At 34.5% G+C, this 23,497-nt stretch overlaps 1 protein-coding gene across 3 annotated transcripts; it reads right to left on the bottom strand.

Moving 5' to 3' along the window:
* Positions 1 to 1,447: 1,447 nt before the first annotated feature.
* On the bottom strand, positions 1,448 to 12,368 carry LOC132295965 (endo-1,3;1,4-beta-D-glucanase-like). Of its 3 annotated transcripts, XM_059794235.1 has the most exons (9): positions 12,244 to 12,368; positions 12,033 to 12,102; positions 11,754 to 11,910; positions 11,141 to 11,162; positions 4,871 to 4,997; positions 4,453 to 4,543; positions 4,236 to 4,325; positions 3,764 to 3,864; positions 1,448 to 1,926 (listed from the first exon to the last, which is right to left on the bottom strand). In XM_059794235.1, the coding sequence occupies exons 3-9, from the start codon at positions 11,899 to 11,901 to the stop codon at positions 1,786 to 1,788; spliced, it is 720 nt and encodes a 239-aa protein (XP_059650218.1). In that variant the 5' UTR covers positions 11,902 to 11,910; positions 12,033 to 12,102; positions 12,244 to 12,368; the 3' UTR covers positions 1,448 to 1,785. The 3 variants fall into 3 exon arrangements, with proteins under 3 accessions (XP_059650218.1, XP_059650212.1, XP_059650206.1); XM_059794229.1 differs by having other exon boundaries at positions 12,033 to 12,367; XM_059794223.1 differs by lacking the exons at positions 12,033 to 12,102; positions 12,244 to 12,368 and having other exon boundaries at positions 11,754 to 12,020.
* Between the last annotated feature and the right edge of the window lie 11,129 nt (positions 12,369 to 23,497).

The raw sequence follows: 23,497 nt of genomic DNA, 5'->3' as shown, positions 1-23,497 counted from the left end.
ATCCAAGGGCTGCACGAGCTTGATCTTAAATCACCGTGAAATTTGGTTGAAGAACGGCACGTCTTTGGCTGTGCTTATTGTTGATCACCGTGGAATTTGATGAAGAGCGACATGATTTGATGTGCTTGATGTTCTCCGTTTTTTGGGTTTGGATGTTGGGGATGAGAGTTCTCTCTGAAATTCTGGATTTCTGAATTCTGAATTTCTAGACTTCTGGATTTCTGAGTCTCTGGATTTCTGGACTCTGAATTTGTGTACCCCTTTCCTTCTTCCTTCAGGCCTCTATTTATAGGCTTCTTGGGTTAATAGGATGATGATACGTGTCATCTCCTGATAAGGATAAAATCATAACTAGGCCGGGCCGGTTATATTATGATAATTATCCTTAAATATAATTATTTCAAATATATTTTATTAGGAATAATTATCTTTTTTTATTTAATTATCTGGGCTGGGCTAATTGAATAATTTAATTGGACCAAACTTGGGCCAATTAAATAACATAATTAAACATTAAGCCCATATTTTATGGATCCATTTGTCAAAACTAAAGCCCACTAAAATTTTAGTGTCCACAGGTAATTAGTCAATTCAATCGCAATTGTTTTTGCATATTTTTGGTTTCTGTAGAAAGTGAAATATAGGAGGAAATTATTAGTTTTTTCCTAATTGAGGGAGGATTGGGACGTGAGGTTTAATCGTAAAAAAGTAAATGAATCAAGTAAGTTTGTAAAAGTTATGTAGGGCCTTGAGTATGACACGTGGTTGGTTATTAGTAGGGGATTATTTTTTTACACAAAAGGTATAAATAATCGTTGAAGCTAAAAATAGGTAGTACAAATTTTTTGTATAAATCTACTCTGACACATTAGACTTACACAAAAATATATACACAACAGTTGCTTTAAGATTACCTAGGATTCTAACCTTGTATAGGATTATCATATATTTAGTTACCATATACATATAGGGTTAATTGTTCATCACATATAACCCCTCTTATATAAACCCCTGTTGTATAGATATCTCATACATATCAATACAATACAATACTTTTTAATGAGATAACTATTTTGCCATTTGCTGATTTTTTTATTCTTTTTTTTTTTTTAAGTGAACATCTCAAGAACAGAGTTTTGCTAATTGTAAATGTAAATTGGCTATACCTTTTTCATGCTCCATCTTCTAAAATGTTATGCTATTTCGAGTGAAAACATATTTTTTAATACCTAAATTTCAGCAAATCCACATACTTTTAAATAATCATTTAATTTATTGAAAAGTAAGATCGTCGTCACATGCACACCTCAAGACAGTTATTATTTGCTCTCTTATAAAATTCACACATTTTCAGTCCAAAAAATCTTAGACGAATAAAATAGCGTTGTTCATATTAAAATGATTCTCCATAGGAAAAATCATATCAAAGTATGTTAAAATAAAATCATACAAGCAATTCAAAAATGAAGCTCTTAAGGACTATTCATATTCAAGTCAAACAAAAAAAACCCAGTGGCTCCAAGCCTCCAACTACCAACCATCTCAATAATTGCAGTTCTTAAGGATTATTCGTTCATCCGTGTCTCTTACAATGACATAAAACGTGGTATTACACATTAAATTGTTACAGACAATAGTGTAATTGTTGCATATAATAGTCTCAAATGATTCTAGTATTCAGAAAAACTTTCGTATTCAAGCCAACACACAGCAAAGTCTCAGTGGCTCCAACTTCGAACCATCTCTTACAATGGCATGAGACGTGGTATAACACATCAAATTGTCTTACTTAAGATACTTACCAAACCAATCCAACATATCCTGGTGGGCTTCTTCTGCATGCTTCAGAGCCTCTTCATCTTCATCCTCGTACCTCACGGCCCAACCGTGAGCAACCCCCTGGAATATCTTTACAAAGCCATCAACCTGGAAGCAATAACACATCGGTGATTTCTTTCTATTTTTTTTGTTAATTGACGTCATTAATTTCTTGACTGAAACACAAATGCCAACCATATCTGAGAATATGATTTGCAATAACTACCTTCAAGCAAGAGATGTTTTACCAAAAAAAAAAAAACAAACAGATTACCTAGCGTACCCGACCTACCCGTTTCACCAACGAGGATGATGGGCGGGATGGACTAGATACACAAATAACATTGGGTATTTTGAAAAAATGTGCATTCTTTTATACCCAAACCTACCTCTCGGACTACACAATCTGGGCATATTTTTACTGTTGCACAAAACAATGACCCTTAAGTAATATCTGAACCTAATACATATATTCCAATCTCTTTCTTTTTTGGTTTTCCTATATATGTTTTAGTAATGTTCTATTCAAGGGTAATGCAAACTTAGAAACATCGACAAAGGTACTTATGGGTTCTCCATTCCAGTTTGAAGAACCCTTTAATGGAAGGATATACAGATGCTGATTGGGCAGGATCTCTTGGTCGGAGATGGGCTATCACCAAATCCATAAATCTGACCGTAACGACTAATCCAAAGCATCTTTCAGTCCCTCTAACGAATGACAGTTAGGTATCCCCTTCTTCACCCCCTAGCCCTTCTATTGGATTTCACCGAAAAAGAAAAAAAAAAGGATGGGGGGAGCCCCCAACCCAACGAAAGGTTTATTGGATATTTGTCAACACTCTACAGAGTATTTTATCTCTCTCTCTCTCTATATATATATATATAAACTAAAAAAAATTAAGAAAATGAAAAGTCTCAGGCGGCATAGAGTCACACACATACATCCATGCAATATTTAAGATCCAGACCATAATTGTGGATAAAAAAAAAAAAAAAACGGAGTTGATTGTCACTTTAGTGTGTAGCAAAAAAGAACATACCACAATCTGGTTGTCGATAAAGTTACCATAAATTGAAGTTGACAGTGATGGTCAATTTTGAAAAGCTTCCCACCGTAAATTTATTTATTTTATTTTTTTCTTTTTTGAACAAGATAATCATGTGCACCAAAATAAAGGCATCTTTAACTAATAAAAAATAATAAAAAGAAAAAAAAGAAACTACAAATTAAAAACAATCATGAAGTGAATAATTGTACAAAATTAATGTGAAAGATTCGCGGATTTCAAGTGAAAAGTAAACACATTTTCTAGCTTTCATAGTCACTTCTACCTCAGGAAGTATGTGAGTAGAAATGTATCTAAAACAACACTTACAGAAGATAAAACATAAATTCGATTGTTTTTGGCTTATGTTACATGGACTTGGGTATATGTATGAGGTATAAGTACGTGTCCAAATGTCAGACCGCCCTAGATCCCAAATTTTAAGATACGTGAAGTAGGTTCAAAATGCGTTCGGAACCTGAATAAGGGTATGTAGAGACGTCTTGCATTCTTAAAAAATGTACTTAGTAATAACAAAATTAAATGGAATATGATTAAAAAAGAAGATAAATTCCATCTATGTCAGAATTAGGTGATCCTTCTTTGCTATCACATTGGGCTTTTCTTTTCCTTTAAGAAGATCGGAAGATCCAGGTGTCCGATTTGGGTCGTGTGTCAGACACATGTCATACCCATACCCGTATCACGTTGTGTCGACGCGGATACATTAAGGAGAATAGGAAAGTCCAGGGTTCTTGGCTTATTTGAATATTCTATTGCCAATAAAGAAAGGAAAAGATCATTGAAGTTGTAAAGGTATATAAACAATAATTTGAGGATAGGCAATATGAAATATTTTTATTAAGTGTTACATGGAAAGTTTTGGAGTTTCATACCTCAGGCTTAGCATTTAAGATCCCCTCAAACTGTTTCACAAGTTCTGGTGGAGAAGTTTGGTCAATCTCAGCTCCAAGTACTGAAATTGGAACCTTAACCCCTGAAATTTGTGGCAATTGTAAATAAACAAATTTCTTGTTTCCTCCAACTCACAAAAAAAATAATAAATACACGTCATGCTCACCACCATTAAGAAGGAAAACAATATATAAATACCTAGAAGGTTATATGTGTTTCATATAAATGAAAAAGCTATCATGACCGTGCTATCAACCATCAAGATACTGTCAATGGCACAAGCTAGCTCACGGTAAGAGCATGCACCCTCATGATACACTCGCTCAAATAAAATTCACGAAGGACCAACACAATTGCTTCGATGAATAATTCCAGAGGTCTACTTTAAAATTCTGGGTCCGACAAAATAAATCAAAAAGTAATTTCAGAAAAGTTTAGTAACAGAATTCATACCCTGGATATCATCCAAAGTGACAAATGACGGATGTAGTATCACTCCAGCTTGGATATAAGCATGCTTTGCTAATTCCACAACGACCTTAGCTGATGAGAGAATTAAAAAAGTTCAATTTTAGTCAAGTTGTTGAATTTTAAGCCCTGTCTAGTTGCAGAAATTAATTGCAATATGATATTGTCTAAATTCGTGAAGGCTGTTCAGGAAAAATCTTACCACCCCAACAAAAGCCTGCAGCTCCAATACTGGATACACCTTTACGTTTTAGAGCTTCAATTACCGGTTTTGCATCTTGAAATGATTTATCCTAGAAGGTAAGAAAATATTTTAGACACTAATGTTTTAGCTACTATTAATCAAAACTTTATTTGAGTTTGAAAACTAAACAATCGAAAACACTGATTTTATTCGCCAAAAAGGAAGAAACACCATTCAGTATTATTTGAAAAACAGAAACTTCATTTCTTCAAGGAGACCCAAAATGAATGGGTCTGCTGAGTCAACCCACATTTTGGATTTCTCTAAATGTTAAATTTCCAGCAAACCCTAAAGAAAAATATGTTCAAAGGAAACTACTTTCACAATATAAATAAGTAGCAGTTTCCAGGAATGTAGCATAATGAAGATAACTAACCGTTCCATGCTCTTTTAACCATACTGATACTGGCTTTTCAGCATTTTCAGGTACGTAGGGGTCTCCATATAAGAAATCAGGAACAACCACATAGAATCCAGCAGCTGCAACTTTGTCAGCAAGCTTCCTTCACAGTTGAAAAACAAAGGCATAAGTAAAATAAGTTGACAAATGACACTTTATCGTCAAACTATATGACAATGTTGTGAAAATCAGTTGACACACGGCCAAACAATAATTACTTGGCTATTTAAGAAGTTTGACAAGCTCAGTTCCCAAATTCACAAGAAGGAGATGGAGATATCACTCATTAAACCGTGACACCCAAAGGGTACACAAACACCAGCACAAGGCCACAAATTGCACATTGGCACAAATTTAACAATTTTGAAAATCGGATAATTTACACTGAACTTCCCACTAGATTGCTAAACCTACACACAGTACCATATAGTTTTCAGAAATTCTTCCGACCTCCCTTGTCAGAGCTTGTCGGCTGACTCCGTTAATAGTAATAATGCAATTACCACTATGCTCTTGTTTGTTTAATATTATTTTAGCTGAAAAGTTAATCAAATTTAAAAAGACTAAAATATCCATTTTCAAATATAAAAAGTTCTTCTACCATCTCTTTCTCTAACATCTCCCTCTCAAATCAAAACCAGATTGAACACAAATACACACACATACGCATATATACACAGGCACCCAAACATTCATAACCCAAAACCTACCTACTTTTCAATTTCTCTCTCCTCATCCACTATCAATCCCTCATCCGTTCGTCACTTTGAAGGCTTCGTCTCTCTCTCTCTAAATCCAAAACGGATGAACACGTATATGTACATAAATGCATATATACACTGAGAAGTGAGGCATTTTGTGTTTCTCTTCCACACGGGTTTCATCAAATCGGTGATATATCTCTCTATATATGCAATTGAAACCCCGAAGTACATGTTTGATCAATAATGTCCGGGTCGCTGAAGGCAGGGCAAAGAATGAACCCTCAAACAATTACACTATGTTACAGAGATAATTACGGAACCCGAGGCACATAACTATGTTGCCCGCGTCGGTGTGGGGTTGGGGAAAAATAATAATAATTCAAAAGTAAACCATGAAGATTAAAGTGGAAGAAATTCAGATTGCTTTTTCCAATTAGCACAATATCACCACACAACAAATTTGGAGAGATAATATTTAGGGTTAAATACACTGACCTCCACTAAGGTTTGATCTAATTACGCTCGGAACTTGTCAGAAATCTTGCAATGACCTCCCTGGATCTTACAAAAGTTAAAAATTCAGATAAAATTACTTTTGTACCCCGATTATTTTAATAATAAAATGATTTAAAAAATTCATTAAATAAAATGACATATTTGCCTAAAGATCTTATTCCCTCTTTGTTCTCTCTCCTCTCCCTGCCAAGTCCAATCCCAAACCCCATCTTCCGTGGCCACCTTGTCCGCCATAACCATCAAAATTACTGTCAGCTCCACCACGACCACCATAGCTTGAGTAAAAACCCCAAAAAGAACCACCTCCTCGCCCATTGAAACCTCCTCGCCGTCCACGGTCTTCACCATTACGACCACGGCTTCCAAATCTACCCCCATTACCACCTGAATGTCTCATTTTCTGTTGATTATTCTGCAGAGAAGAGTTTGTTTCCTCTATTTCTTCCATCCTCAGCTTCAACATCAAAGTTTATCCCTCCAGAAATGAATGAACGCCTTTATTATCTACAATGTAACACTCTTTGCACAGTTGCCATCCACAAAAAAGCACACAAAAATATAAGCAAGTGTGATTGTTGCAACACCCTCTGTACTGAATTTATTCTCTAAGCTCAATTTCTTCTAATCTCTCTCTACAATTTCTCTCTCTACTATGATTGTTGCAACACCCTCGGCACATCTATTGAATCTTTCTCTCTTCAATTTTTATCACTCTTCAATGGCCATCAATTTATTCCCAATGGATCAATCTTAAGCTCCAATGGACGTGTGTGTGTGTGTATAGAGAAATAAAGAACAAAATTGCAAATGGTTGCTGAGAATTAAGAGCAAGTTGCAAATGGGTTATATATATATATATAAAGAGAGAGAGCGAGAGAGAGAGAGAGAAATGAAGAATAAAGTTACAAATTCTCCTGTTGCTTTATGGTTGCTGGGTTCATTCCCATCAATTCCTTTGTAATATATGTAATATATATATATATATATATATATATATATATATATATATATATATATTGTAAATGGCTCTTTTGCTCATGGGAGGTGATGGGTTCCTCCCAATAATTACTTAGTTTATACACAAAATATATTGTAAAGATTTTCTACAAAATATATATATATATATATATATATATATATATATATTGTTTACTAGTTTATAAATTTGGAGAGAGAAGGGGTGGTGGCGTGTGGACTGAGACAATGGTTAGCCATGGAAGGGATAAAGAAAGGGGCGGCGGCGAAGATGGGTGGGTAGGTGAAGAAGGGTTTTTTTTCCATAAAAGAAGATATTTTTATTGTAATTTAATGTCTATCTTAAGGTTAATAACGTCTTTTCAGCTGAGTCAGCGGGCATTTTGGTCAGATAATGCAAGATTTCTGACTAAACCTCTCGGAACACGGTGCAAGATTTTTGACAAGTTTCATCTGACTGTAATTAGACCAAACCTCAGGGGAGGTTAGTGTATTTAACCCTATATATATATATATATATATATATAAGATGTTTGTTTCCTATTACTACTGTTAGGGATATTAATTCCTCCAACCCACTCAAGGTCGGGCTGTTGTTGAGAGTTAAATCATTCTTTCATCACACACGACGAAAACATCATCATTACATTATCACACAAGCATATATGGAGATAACAATCATACACATCCACGCATAACACAATATTTTACATGGTTCACCCAACTCTAGAGCTACGTTCATGGAGAGAGAAATTTCATTATTATGTATCAAAGAAGAGAACATAAATCCAAATGTCAAAACCCCACTCACTCTCACTAATCACACTCTTGAGGCTATATCTTTACACTAAGAAATTACATATACTCTCCCCTCTCTTCACAATACTTACCCTTATACCCCTTATATCTCTCCCCTCTCTCTACCTTAATCTCTCACACCGTCTTTATTTATAGTCTTCAACCCCATTCCTTGTTGGACAAGAATTCCCCAAGTTGCTTACAAGGAGTTACCATATTAATTACAAATTCCTTAACTAATTTTCACCCCAATTGGACTGGTCCATCTTCTCTAGAACACTGCATACACACCGAATTCGAGCCACAAAACCTAACAATTTCCACCTTTGCTCAAAATTTGTCTTCATGCGCTCCTCCATAGCTCCACCTCAACTGAAGATCCCTCCACCCTCAAACAAAAAACTATTCTCTCTTTCCTTCTTCCTTCCTTTTCCATCAACAACCTCACCATTGGTGTTCAATTGCCCACGCATGGCAACCCACCAATCTATCAACTCATCCTCATCAATTGTTTTTTTGGCTCAAAGCAACAAACCTCTCTTCTTCATACCATCACATTCGCCCCATCTTGAGAATTAGCACACACTCTTTGGCTTGTCCCCAAAATTTGTTCCTAATGGGATTTACACCATCATCATACCTTCGTGTCATTATCAACTCTAATTGAATCTCCACAGCACCTCATGATCAACCTCACAAAATTCACACCAACCTTCTGCTCTAATCTTCGGGACCAACCGTAGGCTTTGAACCACCATCGGCTCTGACACCAATTATTAGGGATATTAACTCCCTCCAACCCACTCAACGGGTAAATCCCTCCTTAATCGGCTCTTTTGCTTATGGGTGGTGGTGTTGTTCAGAGTTAAATCCCTCCTTCATCACATACAGCGAAAGCATCATCATTACACAAGCATATATGGAGATAACAACCATACACATCCACACATAACACAATATTTTACATGATTCACCCAACTCTAGGGGTATGTCCATGGAGAGAGAGATTTCACTATTATGTAACAAGGAAGAGAATATAAAATCAGATGTCAAAACCCCACTCACCCTCACTCATCACGCTCTTGAAGTTACATCTTTACACTCGAGAATTATATATACTCTCCCTTTTCCTCATAATACTCACCTTTAAACACCTTACATCATTTCCCTCTCTCTACCTTAATCTCTCACACCATCTTTATTTATAGTCTTCAAACTCATTCATTGTTAGGATAAGAATTCTCTAACTTGCCTACAAAAAGTTACCATATCAATTACAATTAGAGTAGTCCAAATAACTTGGATTGGTCCATCTTCTCCGGAACAATGCATACACCTTACATCATTTCCCTCTCTCTACCTTAATCTCTCACACCATCTTTATTTATAGTCTTCAAACTTATTCATTGTTAGGATAAGAATTCTCTAACTTGCCTACAAAAAGTTACCATATCAATTACAATTAGAGTAGTCCAAATAATTTGGATTGGTCCATCTTCTCCGAAACAATGCATACACACCGAATTCGAACCACAAAACTCAACAATTTCCACCTTGGCTCAAAATTCATCGTCACGCACTCCTCCATAGCTCCACCTTGACTGAAGATCTCTCCACCTCAAAAAAAAAAAAAAAAAAAAAAAAAAAACTCCTTTCTTTCCTTCATCCTTCCTTTTCCATTAAGAACCTCACCATTGGTGTTCAATTTGGTCACACATAGCAACCCACCAATCTATCAACTCATCCTCATCAATTGTTTTTTTAGCTCAAAGCAACAAACCTCTTCTTCATAGTATCACCTTGGCCCCATCTTGAGAACTAACACCCACTCTTTGGCTTGTCCCCAAAATTTATTCCTCATTGGCTTCACACCATCATGATACCTTGGTGTCATTCTCCATACAATCAACTTCCTACTCTAACAAAATTCACACCAACCTTTTGCTCTAATCTTCAAGACCAACCACGGGCTCTAACCCACCATCTAGTCTGATACTAGTTGTTAAGGATATTAACTCCCTCCAACCCCTCAACGGTCGGCTGCTGTTGAGAGTTAAATCCCTCCTTAATTACATACAACGGAAGCATCATCATCACTTCATCATACAAGCATATATGGAGATAACAATCATACACATTCACGCATAACACAATATTTTATATGGTTCACCCAACTTTGAGGCTACGTTCATGGAGAGAGAGATTTCACTATTATATATCAAAGAAGGGAATATAAAACCATATGTTAAAACCCAACCAATTAACCCAAGTAAAAAAAATTACTCCAATTGGACCGGTCCAAATAACTTGGACGAGTCCATCTTCAATTTTCACCTCAATTGGACTGGGCCAAATAACTTAGACTAATCCATCTTCTCCAGAACACTGCATACATACCGAAGTCGAGCCACAAAATCCAACAACTACTACTATCTAAGAGAGAAAAGAGGCCTTGGTATGTACAAAGGACAATTTTACCTTTATATTATATTCAAATATGGTCAAATATGTCATTTCCTGTTAAAAGTTTTGAAAGTTAGAAATGGGATTACAATTGGTTTTTTTTTTTTTTTTTGGCTGACGTCATCTTTTAAAGCTGTTGGCTAACGGTCAACACTCATATGAGGCATTTTAAAAAAATTATGCTAATCCAGATGAGAACTTGAAACTTGGTGATAATAAAGAATGAGCATCTTGGATGCAGTTTGCTCCAAGTAATTCACATTTTTTGTGTGTTTTCAAGAAATAGCAATGCCTCTGGTTATCAAAAAATTAAAAATTAAAAGAAAAGGTAGTTTTTGTATTTCTTAAAGTCATTCTAGAAAGAAAAAAACATTTATGCACCTTTTAGATATAATTGGTAAAATACTTACGCATTTTTAGATGATAATTGCGTCAAGTATAGAAATTCATGAAAACATAATTGAATAATTATAGAAGTACTAAAATATCTAAGAAGCAAGAACCAGCTAAATGGTCATTTTCCCTTATACATGGCAGTTATTTCTCTCTCCTATATCCACTATATATCAGTAGAATTGTTAGGATTCTATTAAATCATCAAACCATATATTCTATTATTATTATTATTATTATTATTTTTCAATCTGCTATGTTTAGGAGGACAAGGACTAGACCATCAAAAAACAAAAACAATTGACAAACTTATGAAGTAAAAAATTGTATAAAAACAATAGTAGTAGCAAAACATGCACTGAATTGTTGCAAAAGCAGAGTTGAAAATTGACAATACCTCAGCTTTGGAGCTTCAAATCCTGCAAGATCAATTCATACATGTGCATTAGATATGACAGTGATGATTATTTTTTCCCTTTTTTCATTAATTATAAATTTTATTGATAATAATACACACCCATATCACAAGTACAACAGCCATGATGATGATTTTGATGACAGACAGGTTGAGACTTGATAAAAAGTGGACATGATTTATAACCACAATAAACACATTGACTTGCACACACGTGGATGTGTATAAAGAAGTTAATAAGTTGCCAATGAAACAAACAATACTCACTGACTTACCCAAAAATTAAAAAGAATAAATAAAAATAACAATACCCACTTTGTAAAATAGCAAAAATCTTAATTATTATTCGGCCAAGAAAAAAAAAACTTCTTAAATTACCATACAAAGAATAGCACTTTTCGTTGGTATAGACAAACATGCTTAAGTTACCATAATGTTATTCAATTAAGAACCCACAAACACATATTCATAGCCCAAGATCTAATATCTATGAAATAGATCAAGAAGACGAGTTTCACACCAGATTAAGAAAAATACTCAAATACCCAAATCATAGTTGGAAGAGAAAGCTCAAAATAAGTAGTGAATCAAGTACCAAAAGCGTCTGAGATGAGAACAACTGCAAGCTTGGAATCAGAGGATCCAGAAACGTAGGACTTTAGGCCTCCAATTTCTTCCACATGCCCCACTCCACAGCTTGAGCCGAGTGTTGGTGGGTTTTCGCAGCACTGGGGGCCTGACATCCCTTAAATCTGGGAGAAGAATAGCAAATTTTCTGTTGGGGTAGTGACGGTCGACACAAGAATTGATCAAACTTACAGATGTACATAGCTATACTACATGCATTATATAGAGAGAGAGAGAGAGAGAGTGCCTTGGTTGGAAACTTGGAATGGGAAGAAGTAGATCACAAAACTACTGACGTCATCCCTAACGTCATCTGCCTGAGAGAAAAAAAGAAAGAAGATCCGGTTAGAAACGTTCGATTCCACGTAGCCTTTATCTGTATAATAAATTCCCAAACTCCCGGTGAAAATCAATAGCAGCCATTTCTACCATTTTGAAATAAGTGAAGGAGTATTAACCACGTTAATTAAAAAATTTAAATAAGTAAGTTTTCGCAGCACTGGGGGCCTGACATCCCATAAATCTGGGAGAAGAATAGCAAATTTTCTGTTGGGGTAGTGACGGTCGACACAAGAATTGATCAAAGCTAATTTACAGATGGACATAACTATACTACATGTACTATATATATATATATATATATATATATGGAGAGAGTGATGGAGGGAGTGTTTTGGTTGGAATGGGAAGAAGTAGATTACAAAACTACTGACGTCATCCCTAATGTCATCTGCCTCTTAGAGAAAAAAAGAAAGAAAATCCGGTTAGAAACGTTCGATTCCACGTGGCCTTTACCTGTATAATAAATTCCCAGACTCCCCCGTTGCCAATCGCAATCACCACGCTTGTTTTTTTGATGGTTGTCGTCTTAGTATTTGACACTTAAACATAGTAATTGTTTTTTAATTAAATTTATAAAATTTTCATGTATTTTATTTATTTAATATTATTTTTTTGTTCTGAAATTTTACTCTTTATAGTTTATATTATTAAAATCATCACACAACCACTTTTCATTTTCAGATAAAATTAGCAGTAAATGTTTGTAATAATTTTAATAACATCAACCCTTGCTACCAAAAACAACTAAAATACTCTTTAACACTAATAATAAAATGGTTAAATTCATAAATAAGATATAATATTACATTACATAATTTATTATACCAAATTGGAAAATACCTAAAACTATCTAAATACATTACATTATATAATAAATTAGTAATTATATTATAAATAAATTTTATATTAAATTATTTTTTTATAAAATATTATACCTGTGTTAAACACCTAATATGATATTTCAGATTTTAATTAAATATTACAAGGTATTCATATATTTAACAAGAATATTCATGATATATTATATAATAAATATATAGCATAGACTATTTAATATGAAATAATATAATATTTGTGCATAGTATATATAATATATAATATTTTTATTTTATTACATAATATGAGGTATATTTATGTAGTACTAATCTGTTCATTAAAGTTAAACGAAGACAATGATAATGATAAAGACAATTACAATATAATATATAATTAAATTTGTTACTTTTAGCTAATAAGTATAATATACAATTATGAAAAGAAAAAAAAAAGTATAATATAATTTTATATTTACATTGCAAACATATGGTAAAAATAAATAAATAATAAAAATAAATAAATAATCTGAACTATCACAAGGTAGCAAATTGCCCGCTGAACTACCAAAGCGAGCAAGTCAGTGAGCAACTTACCCTTGCCAAAAACCTCTAGTTAGACCTATCAACGAACCGGATCACGGTCAATTCAATCTGAATCCGATAAGCATGATAGTTGATCCGATCCGTTAATTCGACAGATTTTCATTTAATGAATCCATATTTGATACACACTTTATCGGATATCCGATATAATAATCCAATTAAATTATATTCTATTGCATAAATTAAACATGGGTAATGGGTTCAAACAAATTTCTCACTCTAACCACTCCAAGAAGCTAAAAACAAATCTCAGCATGGCATGTTTCGCATGGCATGTTTCACTGACAATATGTAGTCGGAAGGCAAAGAACAATGAGGATTACAATGATAAAAAAACACTTCGGTTGTACTCTTTGTAAAAGAACTAAAATCACCGGTGAGAGAGAGAGGTAGGGCTGCAAATAAACCAAGATGTTCATGAATATCTTGGGCTCGGCTCACTAAGGGCTTGGCTCGAGCTTTTTCTTTACGAGAATGATCCAAGATCAAGCTTAATTTCTAGGCTTGTTTACTAAACGAGTCGAGCCGAACCCTAGCAGTGTTGGGCTCGACTTGTATAGGCTCATGAACATGAGCTCGTTTAGGCTCATTAACATAAGCTAGTATAAGGTTCTTATACTTTCGTGAACTGCAAGCTCCTATGAATATATATATCACTAAAATACATCAGCATCACGCGACCTTATATAAAATAAATAATAAATAATATATCACAATCAAATTTGTAAGCCTTATTTTTTAGGAAACATGTCATCTTATCATATGCCCACATGCTAACCTTATCTCTTTTTACAGGAAAGAAAAAAACCTCATCTCTTTGTAATCTCTTTGCAATGTCTTATAATAACAAGTGTCCATATCTATTCCTACTTGGCAATCTAGCAATTGAACCATTATGCTATCAAGGCAAAAGTGCAAAAAACATCCTGAACTATTCACTTTGTTGCAAATACCCCCCTGAACTAGAAAATGTTGCAAATGCCCCCCTAAGATTCACTGGATCAACTATTCCCGCGTGTGTAGAGTCATGTGCCTGTTGAAACTATGAGAATGCTGAAATAGCCCTTTTTTTGTGACTGTTATAGCCTTGTGGCCTATATAACCCATTTGTATGTCTACAACCAAATTCTGTACTCATTCTCTCTCTACAACTGGAAGGGGCTTTAGACAAAGGTGAGTTTTCATGTCCAATTAAATTTATTTATAATACATATATATTAGATTTGAATATATATATATTAAAAAAATATCAAGCTAAAAACTAATATATATATATATATATACTTTTTTTGTGTTAGTTTTTTTCCTTCATATGCATAGTAGTATTTAGTACTTAGGACTATTTTTTTATTTTATTTTATTTACGTGCTTGCAATATCTATTGTAATAGTGATATGGAGCCATCAAGCAATTCATCAAATCAACATACAATGTATGAATGATTGTATTGTTATTGTGGAGTAAAATCTCCTTTGAGAAGAGCCATGACACAAAATAATCTAGGTAGGAGGTTCTATGGATGTGGAAGGTATCCGATGATGTCTTGTGGGTTCCTTAGATGGGTAGATCCTGAGCACAATGAAGTTCAAAGAGGATGTAATTGGAACCATATGAAAAGAGAACTGGCTATTAGAACCATATCATCTTTGAGAGGCCAAATTGCTAGGAATTTAGAAGATGAAACACTGCCTATTGATAGGTGTATCAACTTTATGGGTGCACAGCTTGTACCAAGCAATATTGGGAATCATGTATGTAATGTTTCTAATTTTTACCATTTTTCAATTTTCTGGGATTTTCTGATTTCTCGAGGTCATTTTCGTCTTGTTTCGTTTTGCGTGTTAGACATCGTGAGATGTGTCGGGTGTGTTTGAGAGTTGGTTGGGGCATTCCCTTGAGTTCAGGACTCTTAGAAATGTATTGATTGTCATTTCGGCATTTTTCCTTTTTTGGATCGGGAGTTCCTAAGTGGGAACCGTAATTGGAGTCGTTAAGCAAGGGGACAGTGTTTCGGGTTTATGGTATTTCATGCATCATTATTTTATGCATAGTTACATGGTTGTATGTTAGATTGTGTGGTTGTAATTTGATTTGTATATATATATTATATAATGGAATGTGAGATTTTTATTAAACTAGTGGGACCCACATGTGATATAACTATTATCAATGACCATAGGATCATTACTGAACCTCATTTCTCACTCTCACTTCATCAGTCTCTCTTTCCATCAGCATAGCTTCCTTTTTCTTTTTCTTTCTCTACATCTCAAGGCAAGATCTCTCTCTTCATATTTGGAATTTGATTTTGCCACTTAAGGCAAAGTTGACGAACGCATCGAGACCTTCGTTTTAATCGAAGCAAAGTGTCGTTTGGACCACCTTGGGTATTTCAAAATTTGGGGTTCTTAGATTGAAATTGGGGCTTCTTGTGTGTTTTCTCTTTAATTGAGGTAGGGGTTTTCCTAATGCCTTAAGTTTTGTCTTTTAGTTGAGCATTTTAATTCTTTACCTTATACTTTTAAAATTGAAAACCTTGAAATGAAAATTTATTGTTTTATTTTTAAAATGAAAGTTGTCGCTTGATAAATGTGTTTAAGTGTTAAAGCATGATATAGTGCATATGATTTTTAAGATGAGCATGCCATGATTTAATTGAATATTGTTATAGAATGTGTTGTTTATATATATCCATTGAATTATCCTTGCCATGTTTCTATTATTATTGTTGTGATGAGTTTGATGCTAGGAGGATGTAACATAATACATTGCATAACATGGTAAGGGAAGAAATTTTCAAAAGGGTTGTAAATGAAAGTTTTTTTTTTTTAAAAGAAGAAAAGCTTTTATTTGGAATGGGAAGTTATTATTATTATTTTTTTAAATGAATCGGATTTCGCGAGTCTGGGGCTAACTTGACCTTGAGGGAGCGCGGCCCGGTGTAGGGCGTGAAAAAGTTGATACTAGGCCTTATAACGGTTGCCGAATTTGGAACAGGGGATAGCTATCAATCTCGTCTCGGCAAAATCAGTTAGCTGGTTTTGAAAGTGTGAGTTAGGTCGGTATGGACCAACTTAGGGGTAGGGTGCATCACATTCATATCATGCACATTATTTTGTAGAATTGTGTCATGTAACTGAAGAAATTTCTTGTTATGTTGTAAGTGTTATACGGACTCCCATTGCATGATCCCGGTTCCGTTTTCATTTACTTATGTGTTCCGTGGCTCAAGATAGTCCAAAACTGACGCCTTAGGCGACTTCTACTTAGCTTTATACTCACCCCTCCCTTTATTATTTTTTTGAAGTCACGCTAAGGAAGTTCTCGATGATGTTCCTTCAAATGTGTAGTCGGTGTTAATGAATGAATTGTTTTTGTAATAACTAGAACAAACTTGTATTATTTTGAAATTGTCACCATAGTAGAGTGACTATTATTTTGGATATATATTTTGACGTATTTAGGGATGTAATTAAATTTAATTTTACTAAGTCCTTTTTGTGTATTTTATGGAACGTGTTTGTGAACTACCTAAAATTAGGTTAACAATGTTGTTTTTGTTATATTGGGTAATATCACGTAAATGTACAAATGAATATAAATATGTACACGTGCAATGGTGGTATTGGGTGGTTTGTTCGATTAAAAAAAAAAAAAAAAACGATGGTGTTTTGGCAAAGGAAAAGACAAAACAATAAAAACCCTGATCTAGCCCGGGCTTGCGTTTTTCTGCAAGCCAGCCCGTTAGCCATTGTGGGCCCACTCTATTTCCGCTAGGCCGCTGCAATACAAATTAGGCCTTTCTCTAGCCAAAACCAAGTTTGGCTAGCCCACTACAGGTGCTCTAAAGAGATAATTGACTCAAACTTGTAAAGTGACAAATGTAACGGACTCACAAAAGACGGACATGAACACGAGCATGAGACATAAGTATGATACATAAAGACGTAGACACTCCATTTTGATGCCATCCAATTATCAGAAGATTAATTGTAATTTTTCACAATGTACTCTTTGGAACTCTAATCTAAGTAAGAATGAAAATTGAACAATCTGACTGTTGAATCAAAAAACGAACTTTACCATCACTTTCGAAACATCCTAAAACCTTAAAATCGCTAGACTACAACTAAACATGGCAACCTCATTGTCAAATTGGAGAACGAAAACCTTAAAGTCGCCAATCTTCGATTTGGGCTGACCCCACTCTTGAATGGCCTTTGATGCAGCTTCATCGCCAAGTATAGGTACTTTTAACATGACCTATCTTGACGTGCATCAAGGGATGAGGCCATAAAGGAACGCATATTGGGATTGTCTTTAAGAATCTCTTTGGTCAAGTATATGTAACATTTTTTTATCATTGTTTTTTTAATTTTTATTTTAATGAAGTCACTAAGTCGTCACTGACTTAGGCTCAACAACAAATTAATTACAAATTTAACCATTAACTTGATGGGCCAAAAGTTTTTTTTGTAGACACTGATGTTAGTCAAAGGTCATACTTTCTTTTATTGTAAAAAACAGTGTCATGTAACGACCCAAATTTGGGAATCTTGCTACCCTGGTCCTTAACCGAACCCAAGGACACATAAGAATACTACGATCATTTCACATTAATATAATATTTTAAGACCCTTCAAGGGTAAAACAGTTATTTACCAAGGCTATCTAATGGTTAAGATGGATTCCAAGGGTAATATGGTCGTTTCACCTCATTATAATAAGTCTAGAGCCCATAATGGTGAAACAGTCCTTTCATGTGGTCAAATAATGCTTTGAAACCAAAAAAGGGTAAGATAGCCATTTAGTACAATTGCCATAGCTTTTTAACTCATCAGGGGCAAATATGTCATTTTCTATGTCCATTCTATGGTTTATTTGAAGTTTGGGGATAATTGTGCAATTAAACTGAAGTTTGGGGTCAAAATGCAATTACTGGACCATCTGCGTGCACACTTCAGTCATTTTATCGTTTAGATCAACATTACAATGAATACAACAAGCTGCAGGGGCTATCTGTGCGCACACATGAGGGAACTGGGCACACAGTTGCCCATTTATGCGCACACATAGGACGATTTGTGCGCATAGATGCCCATCTGTGCGCACACTTCAGAGGATCTGTGCACACAAATGAGGGATATGGCCAAAATCACCCACTGCCAGACCCATCTAACCGTTTAAATTATGCCCCAAAGCCATGCGATCGTTTAGATCACTTCCCGAGCCTACTCCGATGCAATACATATCACCTTTCCTAAGTCCCTAGACATTGTTTGGGACCTTAAATCATCAAATCGGGCCTTAAAAATAACTTTTCGCCCAAATCTGCACAATAGCGCTCGAGCACCCCTTTTAAACATCAATTGAAGATTAAATTATACAAATCCCTTTTTACACAACTTCCAAAGAATTAAATACAAGGAAGAAGGCCGCCATGGCCATGATTACATAACTTTAAATAAGGATGACTATCCTGACTACGTCTATGTCCATGGATACATATCTCTCACCGAATCATCTCCAAAATCCTGAAAATTGTTAATGATAATAGGGCGAGCTCAACAACTCAATAGAGATAACCTAAAGTACACCCCTTATAATCTCGTGAATCATGCCTAAAGCAAGGGACGATAAGAGAAAAATGGGTTCATACAATGGGGGAAATAATTATATAACATACACTTGAATTCCTTGCCTTTCAAATAATGAATGAAATGCCATGAGATGCACTCTCCCCATTTCCAAAGCCATTTTCGTTATAGCACAACCCACACAAAAAATGTTAACAGAACCCGACCATAGGCATCACGAAGGGAATTGACTAGCTATCACTAACCTAGGGCATCTCCCAAGCATCATTTGGGGCCTAGGTAGTTCAACTACACATGTCCAAGTCGTCTCGTGCTATCTTCTAGGTTGGTTAACCCCGGACCACATGGCAATTCTAAAGCGTCCGTTTTCACAAAACCTTTCAAATAAAACCTTTTAAATCTTCCAAAGTGCACTTAGGTTAATGGGTTTGGTAAAGGACTTGGATGGAAACTCGGATCCTCAAATTTTGGGTTATTACACAAAGACTAAGAGAAGAGAAGGAAAGAAGTAGGAAGTCTGGCCATGGAAGGAGGAAATCAAGGCTGAAAATTTTGACACCAACTGTAATACCCCTAATTTTAAAAGGATAGTCTCGACATTTATTTATTTGTTTTATTTGCATTTTAAAATTATTTAATTGATTAATTGGCTATTTGTTTATTTGTTTAATTTAATTAAGTGTTTAACTGTAAATTGTGTGCTTATTTGAATAATTTGTATTTAAATGGTGATTTGTTTGCTTATATGATGATGTGTACTTTGTGTAATTAGTTGTTAAATTAAAATATTTTATTTTATATTTTTTTTTTATATAAGGGAGTTGGATTTGGATGGTAGTCATGGACCAAACCCATGGGTCACATAAACTATTTGGATAGAAGATTAAACGGGTACAAATGGTTACCTATGGATTGGTGGTACATATATATATGGGTATATATGTATATATGAGGAGAATATAATAATTATTATCATTAATGTTAATAGTTAGTAATATTAAGTATTATAGTCAGTATAACAATATATATATAGTTATAAAATATATAGTATATTTATATATATGAAGTCACGTATTGACATAGTTATATATATTTATATTTTATATTTTTCCTTTTCTTTAAGTAATTTACCTTATAAGCAGACTTGTACCACAATAAGGATTAGGGTTTAGTATAGCCTATATATACTTTAAGTCTGTAGAAAAGGGGGGTTGTTATAACTATTAGATGATATTAGATTATATACATAGAGAGAGAGAATGTGAGAGGGAGAAATCGAGAGGAGAAAAGAGAGAGCTCGGCCAAAAGGAGGAGGCCGAACCCTAGGAGGAAGAAGGAGAGTTTGGTTCACGGCTGGAAACAAACAGGGAAGAAGGAAATTTAAGGTTTTCATTCCGAAACCTTGAAGTCAAGTTCTTCTTTTACTCTTTCCATTTGATCTGTATTTCTATACATGCCTAGGAGATTCCAGGAAACTTGAACAATTAAAACTGAATAATTATGTATGCTTAATCGGACTAAAATAGAAGATTGTTTGATTTTAGTTTCATATTCTTGTCATGAATGATTATTGAATTTTTGATGCATGAGCTGTTGTTAAAGATGAATCTTTGCATGTTAAAACACTTAAAATAATTTAGTATGGACGTATGGGACTTAGATTGGAGCTTAGGACCCTTAACTATGGAGTTTTTAAGGTTTACAGAGGCTGAACCAACGAAGAATACGAAGTCCAGGCGAACCAAGCCGACTCAGTTACAACTGAGTCGACTCAGTTGCTAACCCAGTCGACTAGGTTGGAATCGAGTTGATTGAGTTGGGGCCTCGGAACGAACAGAGCCAACTCAATTGGAACTGGGCTGACTCAATTGGCAATCGAGCCATCTCGGTTGGAACCGAGCTGACTCGTTTAGGCTGCGACTTAAGTTTTTGAGTTTTAATTGCCAGAATTGTTTTAAACTGGATTTAATCCTTACAGATGGGTTTAATGGACTTGGGAAGATTCCAGAATGCATAATATACCTATATATGCTAAGGAGGTGGATAATTTGAACGTTAAATGGTCTATATGTTGTCTAAATTGAATGAAAGAATTAATTTAATTGCTTTAACAATTGAAATTAATGTTTAAATGGTTTTAAACAATGTTTATAAAACTTTGTATTATTTATCTAAGATGTAGGTTAATTACTTGAAAGGTAAGTTAGCTACAAGCTATTTAAACTATTGTATTGCTTAAATAATTACAATATTTATCTACATGATGTGTATCATATTATCTCTGGATTAATTGATGTATTATTATTCTGTTGCATCATTTATTGGACTGTATAGTTTAATGCACCGATATGGAATGGTGGCATTCTAGGGATGGATTAAGCAAAGAAGTTAAGTCCTACCTATTTATTTGTAAGGGAATGGATTAACCCCAGAGTTAAGTCCTTCTTATTCATGTTAGGCCACTGTAACAGATGGATGACATTTGTTTTATGCTTACGGATTTTATATATATGATTATGGTGCCATGATATGAGCTTAAGTCTCAGGATCATGGTTAGGGTGCGTATATCGCCAGGGATGTGTGGCTAGATATAGGTGTAGTTGTATTCCCTAGTAGGTCTAGGTACTCATGCCCACTATATGTGCGTTTTGTATGTTGCCTACTATTCAGGTTGAGACAACCCTATAGTCTAGTGAGGTTCCTATAATGTATATTTATATATATACTGACTACTAGTTATTGTTGGATTGATTAGGATGTATACATATATCGGGTCTCTATTTGGATTGTAATATAGTAGAACTTGTTCGTGGGCCTGACCCACTCTTATTTTTCAAGTATTCGACAGTTCTAATCTTAGAGCTTGTTCGTGTCGAGTAGAGACAATTGTTCACTCTACTGACTACGTAGGATTTTTCTTTATGTTTTAGATTTGGATTTTATTTTAGTTCAGTTGTTTTAATTGGATTATTATTAGGGGTCCACTGGATGGATCCCCGAGTTGTAATGGTATCGGAGGTTTTGAATATTTTATTGGAGGATTTTTTAATTAAGAAATTCAAGGATTTATTATTTAGTTTTTCTTTCCGCTCATTTATTTATTCTTATTTCTTTTTGTATTCAATGCTTGTTTATTACTTAATTGTTTAATATCCCTTGAGTTTGGGCTTGGGCCTGATCAATCCATATCTCGAATGCGAGGGGTATCACACCAACCTCATTTTCTCTCATCTCCATGTTTGTGTAAGGTAGGGTTTATACTAATTCTTGTTGCTATAGTGATTTTATGTTAATTTCTTCTTGTTGCCATGAATAATTGTTGTACCTAATTCTTTTGTATATCATTCTGCTTTGAGTTGCTCCATGCTTTGGCCATTTTGATTCTCCACCATCCATTGAATTCATTGTTTTGTTGAGAGCTATCTTATATACATACGTTCATATATGCCATGTACTCGTTCTTGGTATCATGCTCCCTTGCCTTCATGAAATCTTTTGCACTTGAAGCCAGATTGTTCTATATATATAGACTGAGGTTATGGTATGTAAAGGGTTACTTTAAATGTGTTATATTGTGGGCTGAAATTGGAGTGGAGTGTTGGTCATTGGTGGTTGTTCTAAGTTAGACTATACTCATTTCCAGTTTTCTTTTCAAATTATCTTTTAAGTCTTCCTTTGTCACAAAGTTTTTATAAGGAGCTGTGGTGCTCCAAATACATTCATATTTTTACCACAAGTACTACCATATGCCTAGTAACTCTCTGCAAAATATTGTTATTTTTGGATGAACAGATTTTTTAAAATAAAAATCTGACAGTGCCTGCAATCCATATTCAAATCGCTGCTGGAAAATAGATTTTAAATAATTTATTTGACTAACTTCTTGGAACTGAATCACTACAAAAATTTCTAGTTTTATACTTATATGAATATACTTTCAAAATAAATTGAGTTTTCCCCATTTCGATGTACAATGAATTTTCTATGAATTGTTTATTAACCGCTATACAAATTTTTATTCTAATTGAGCCCTGATGTCCTATTGAATTTTCTACTAAGTTTTTAGTAAACACTTTGTTGATTATTGAGTTTGTTAATTATCAGAGTGGCGCAACGAGAGGTTATTTGGTCATATTGGTATATTTAATTGATGTTTGATTATGTTGTTCGGATGGTTGTCAGAGTATAAATTTGTCATAGCTCCTATTTTGAGTCGTTACAACCCCTCCTCTTTTAGGGAAGGATCCTCTCTAAGGAAAGTTCTCTCCAAGTATCTACAAGTATTAATCATACGTTAAGACGCCACATCAACAAATTACTTAGCTAGTGAATACGGTATCATTTGGTTAGCTAG

This window comes from Cornus florida, unplaced genomic scaffold, assembly GCF_030987335.1.
Source record: "Cornus florida cultivar Cherokee Brave unplaced genomic scaffold, ASM3098733v1 CherokeeBrave_3.0.0_Hap2_Chr01, whole genome shotgun sequence".
NCBI lineage: Eukaryota > Viridiplantae > Streptophyta > Magnoliopsida > Cornales > Cornaceae > Cornus > Cornus florida.
Note: the sequence above shows the minus strand (reverse complement) of the source record. Positions and strands in the feature narration are given on the sequence as shown.

What these genes read in the sequence shown, in the direction of transcription:
- LOC132295965 (XM_059794235.1), bottom strand. Translation starts at nt 11,901, where the DNA reads ATGTCAGGCCCCCAGTGCTGCGAAAACCCACCAACACTCGGCTCAAGC. An exon ending in GGTTAAAAGAGCATGGAACG is followed by an intron (nt 4,544 to 4,870) that starts GTTAGTTATCTT and finishes CTTACCTTCTAG; the next exon opens with GATAAATCATTTCAAGATGC. An exon ending in CACTTTGGATGATATCCAGG is followed by an intron (nt 3,865 to 4,235) that starts GTATGAATTCTG and finishes CACAAATTTCAG; the next exon opens with GGGTTAAGGTTCCAATTTCA.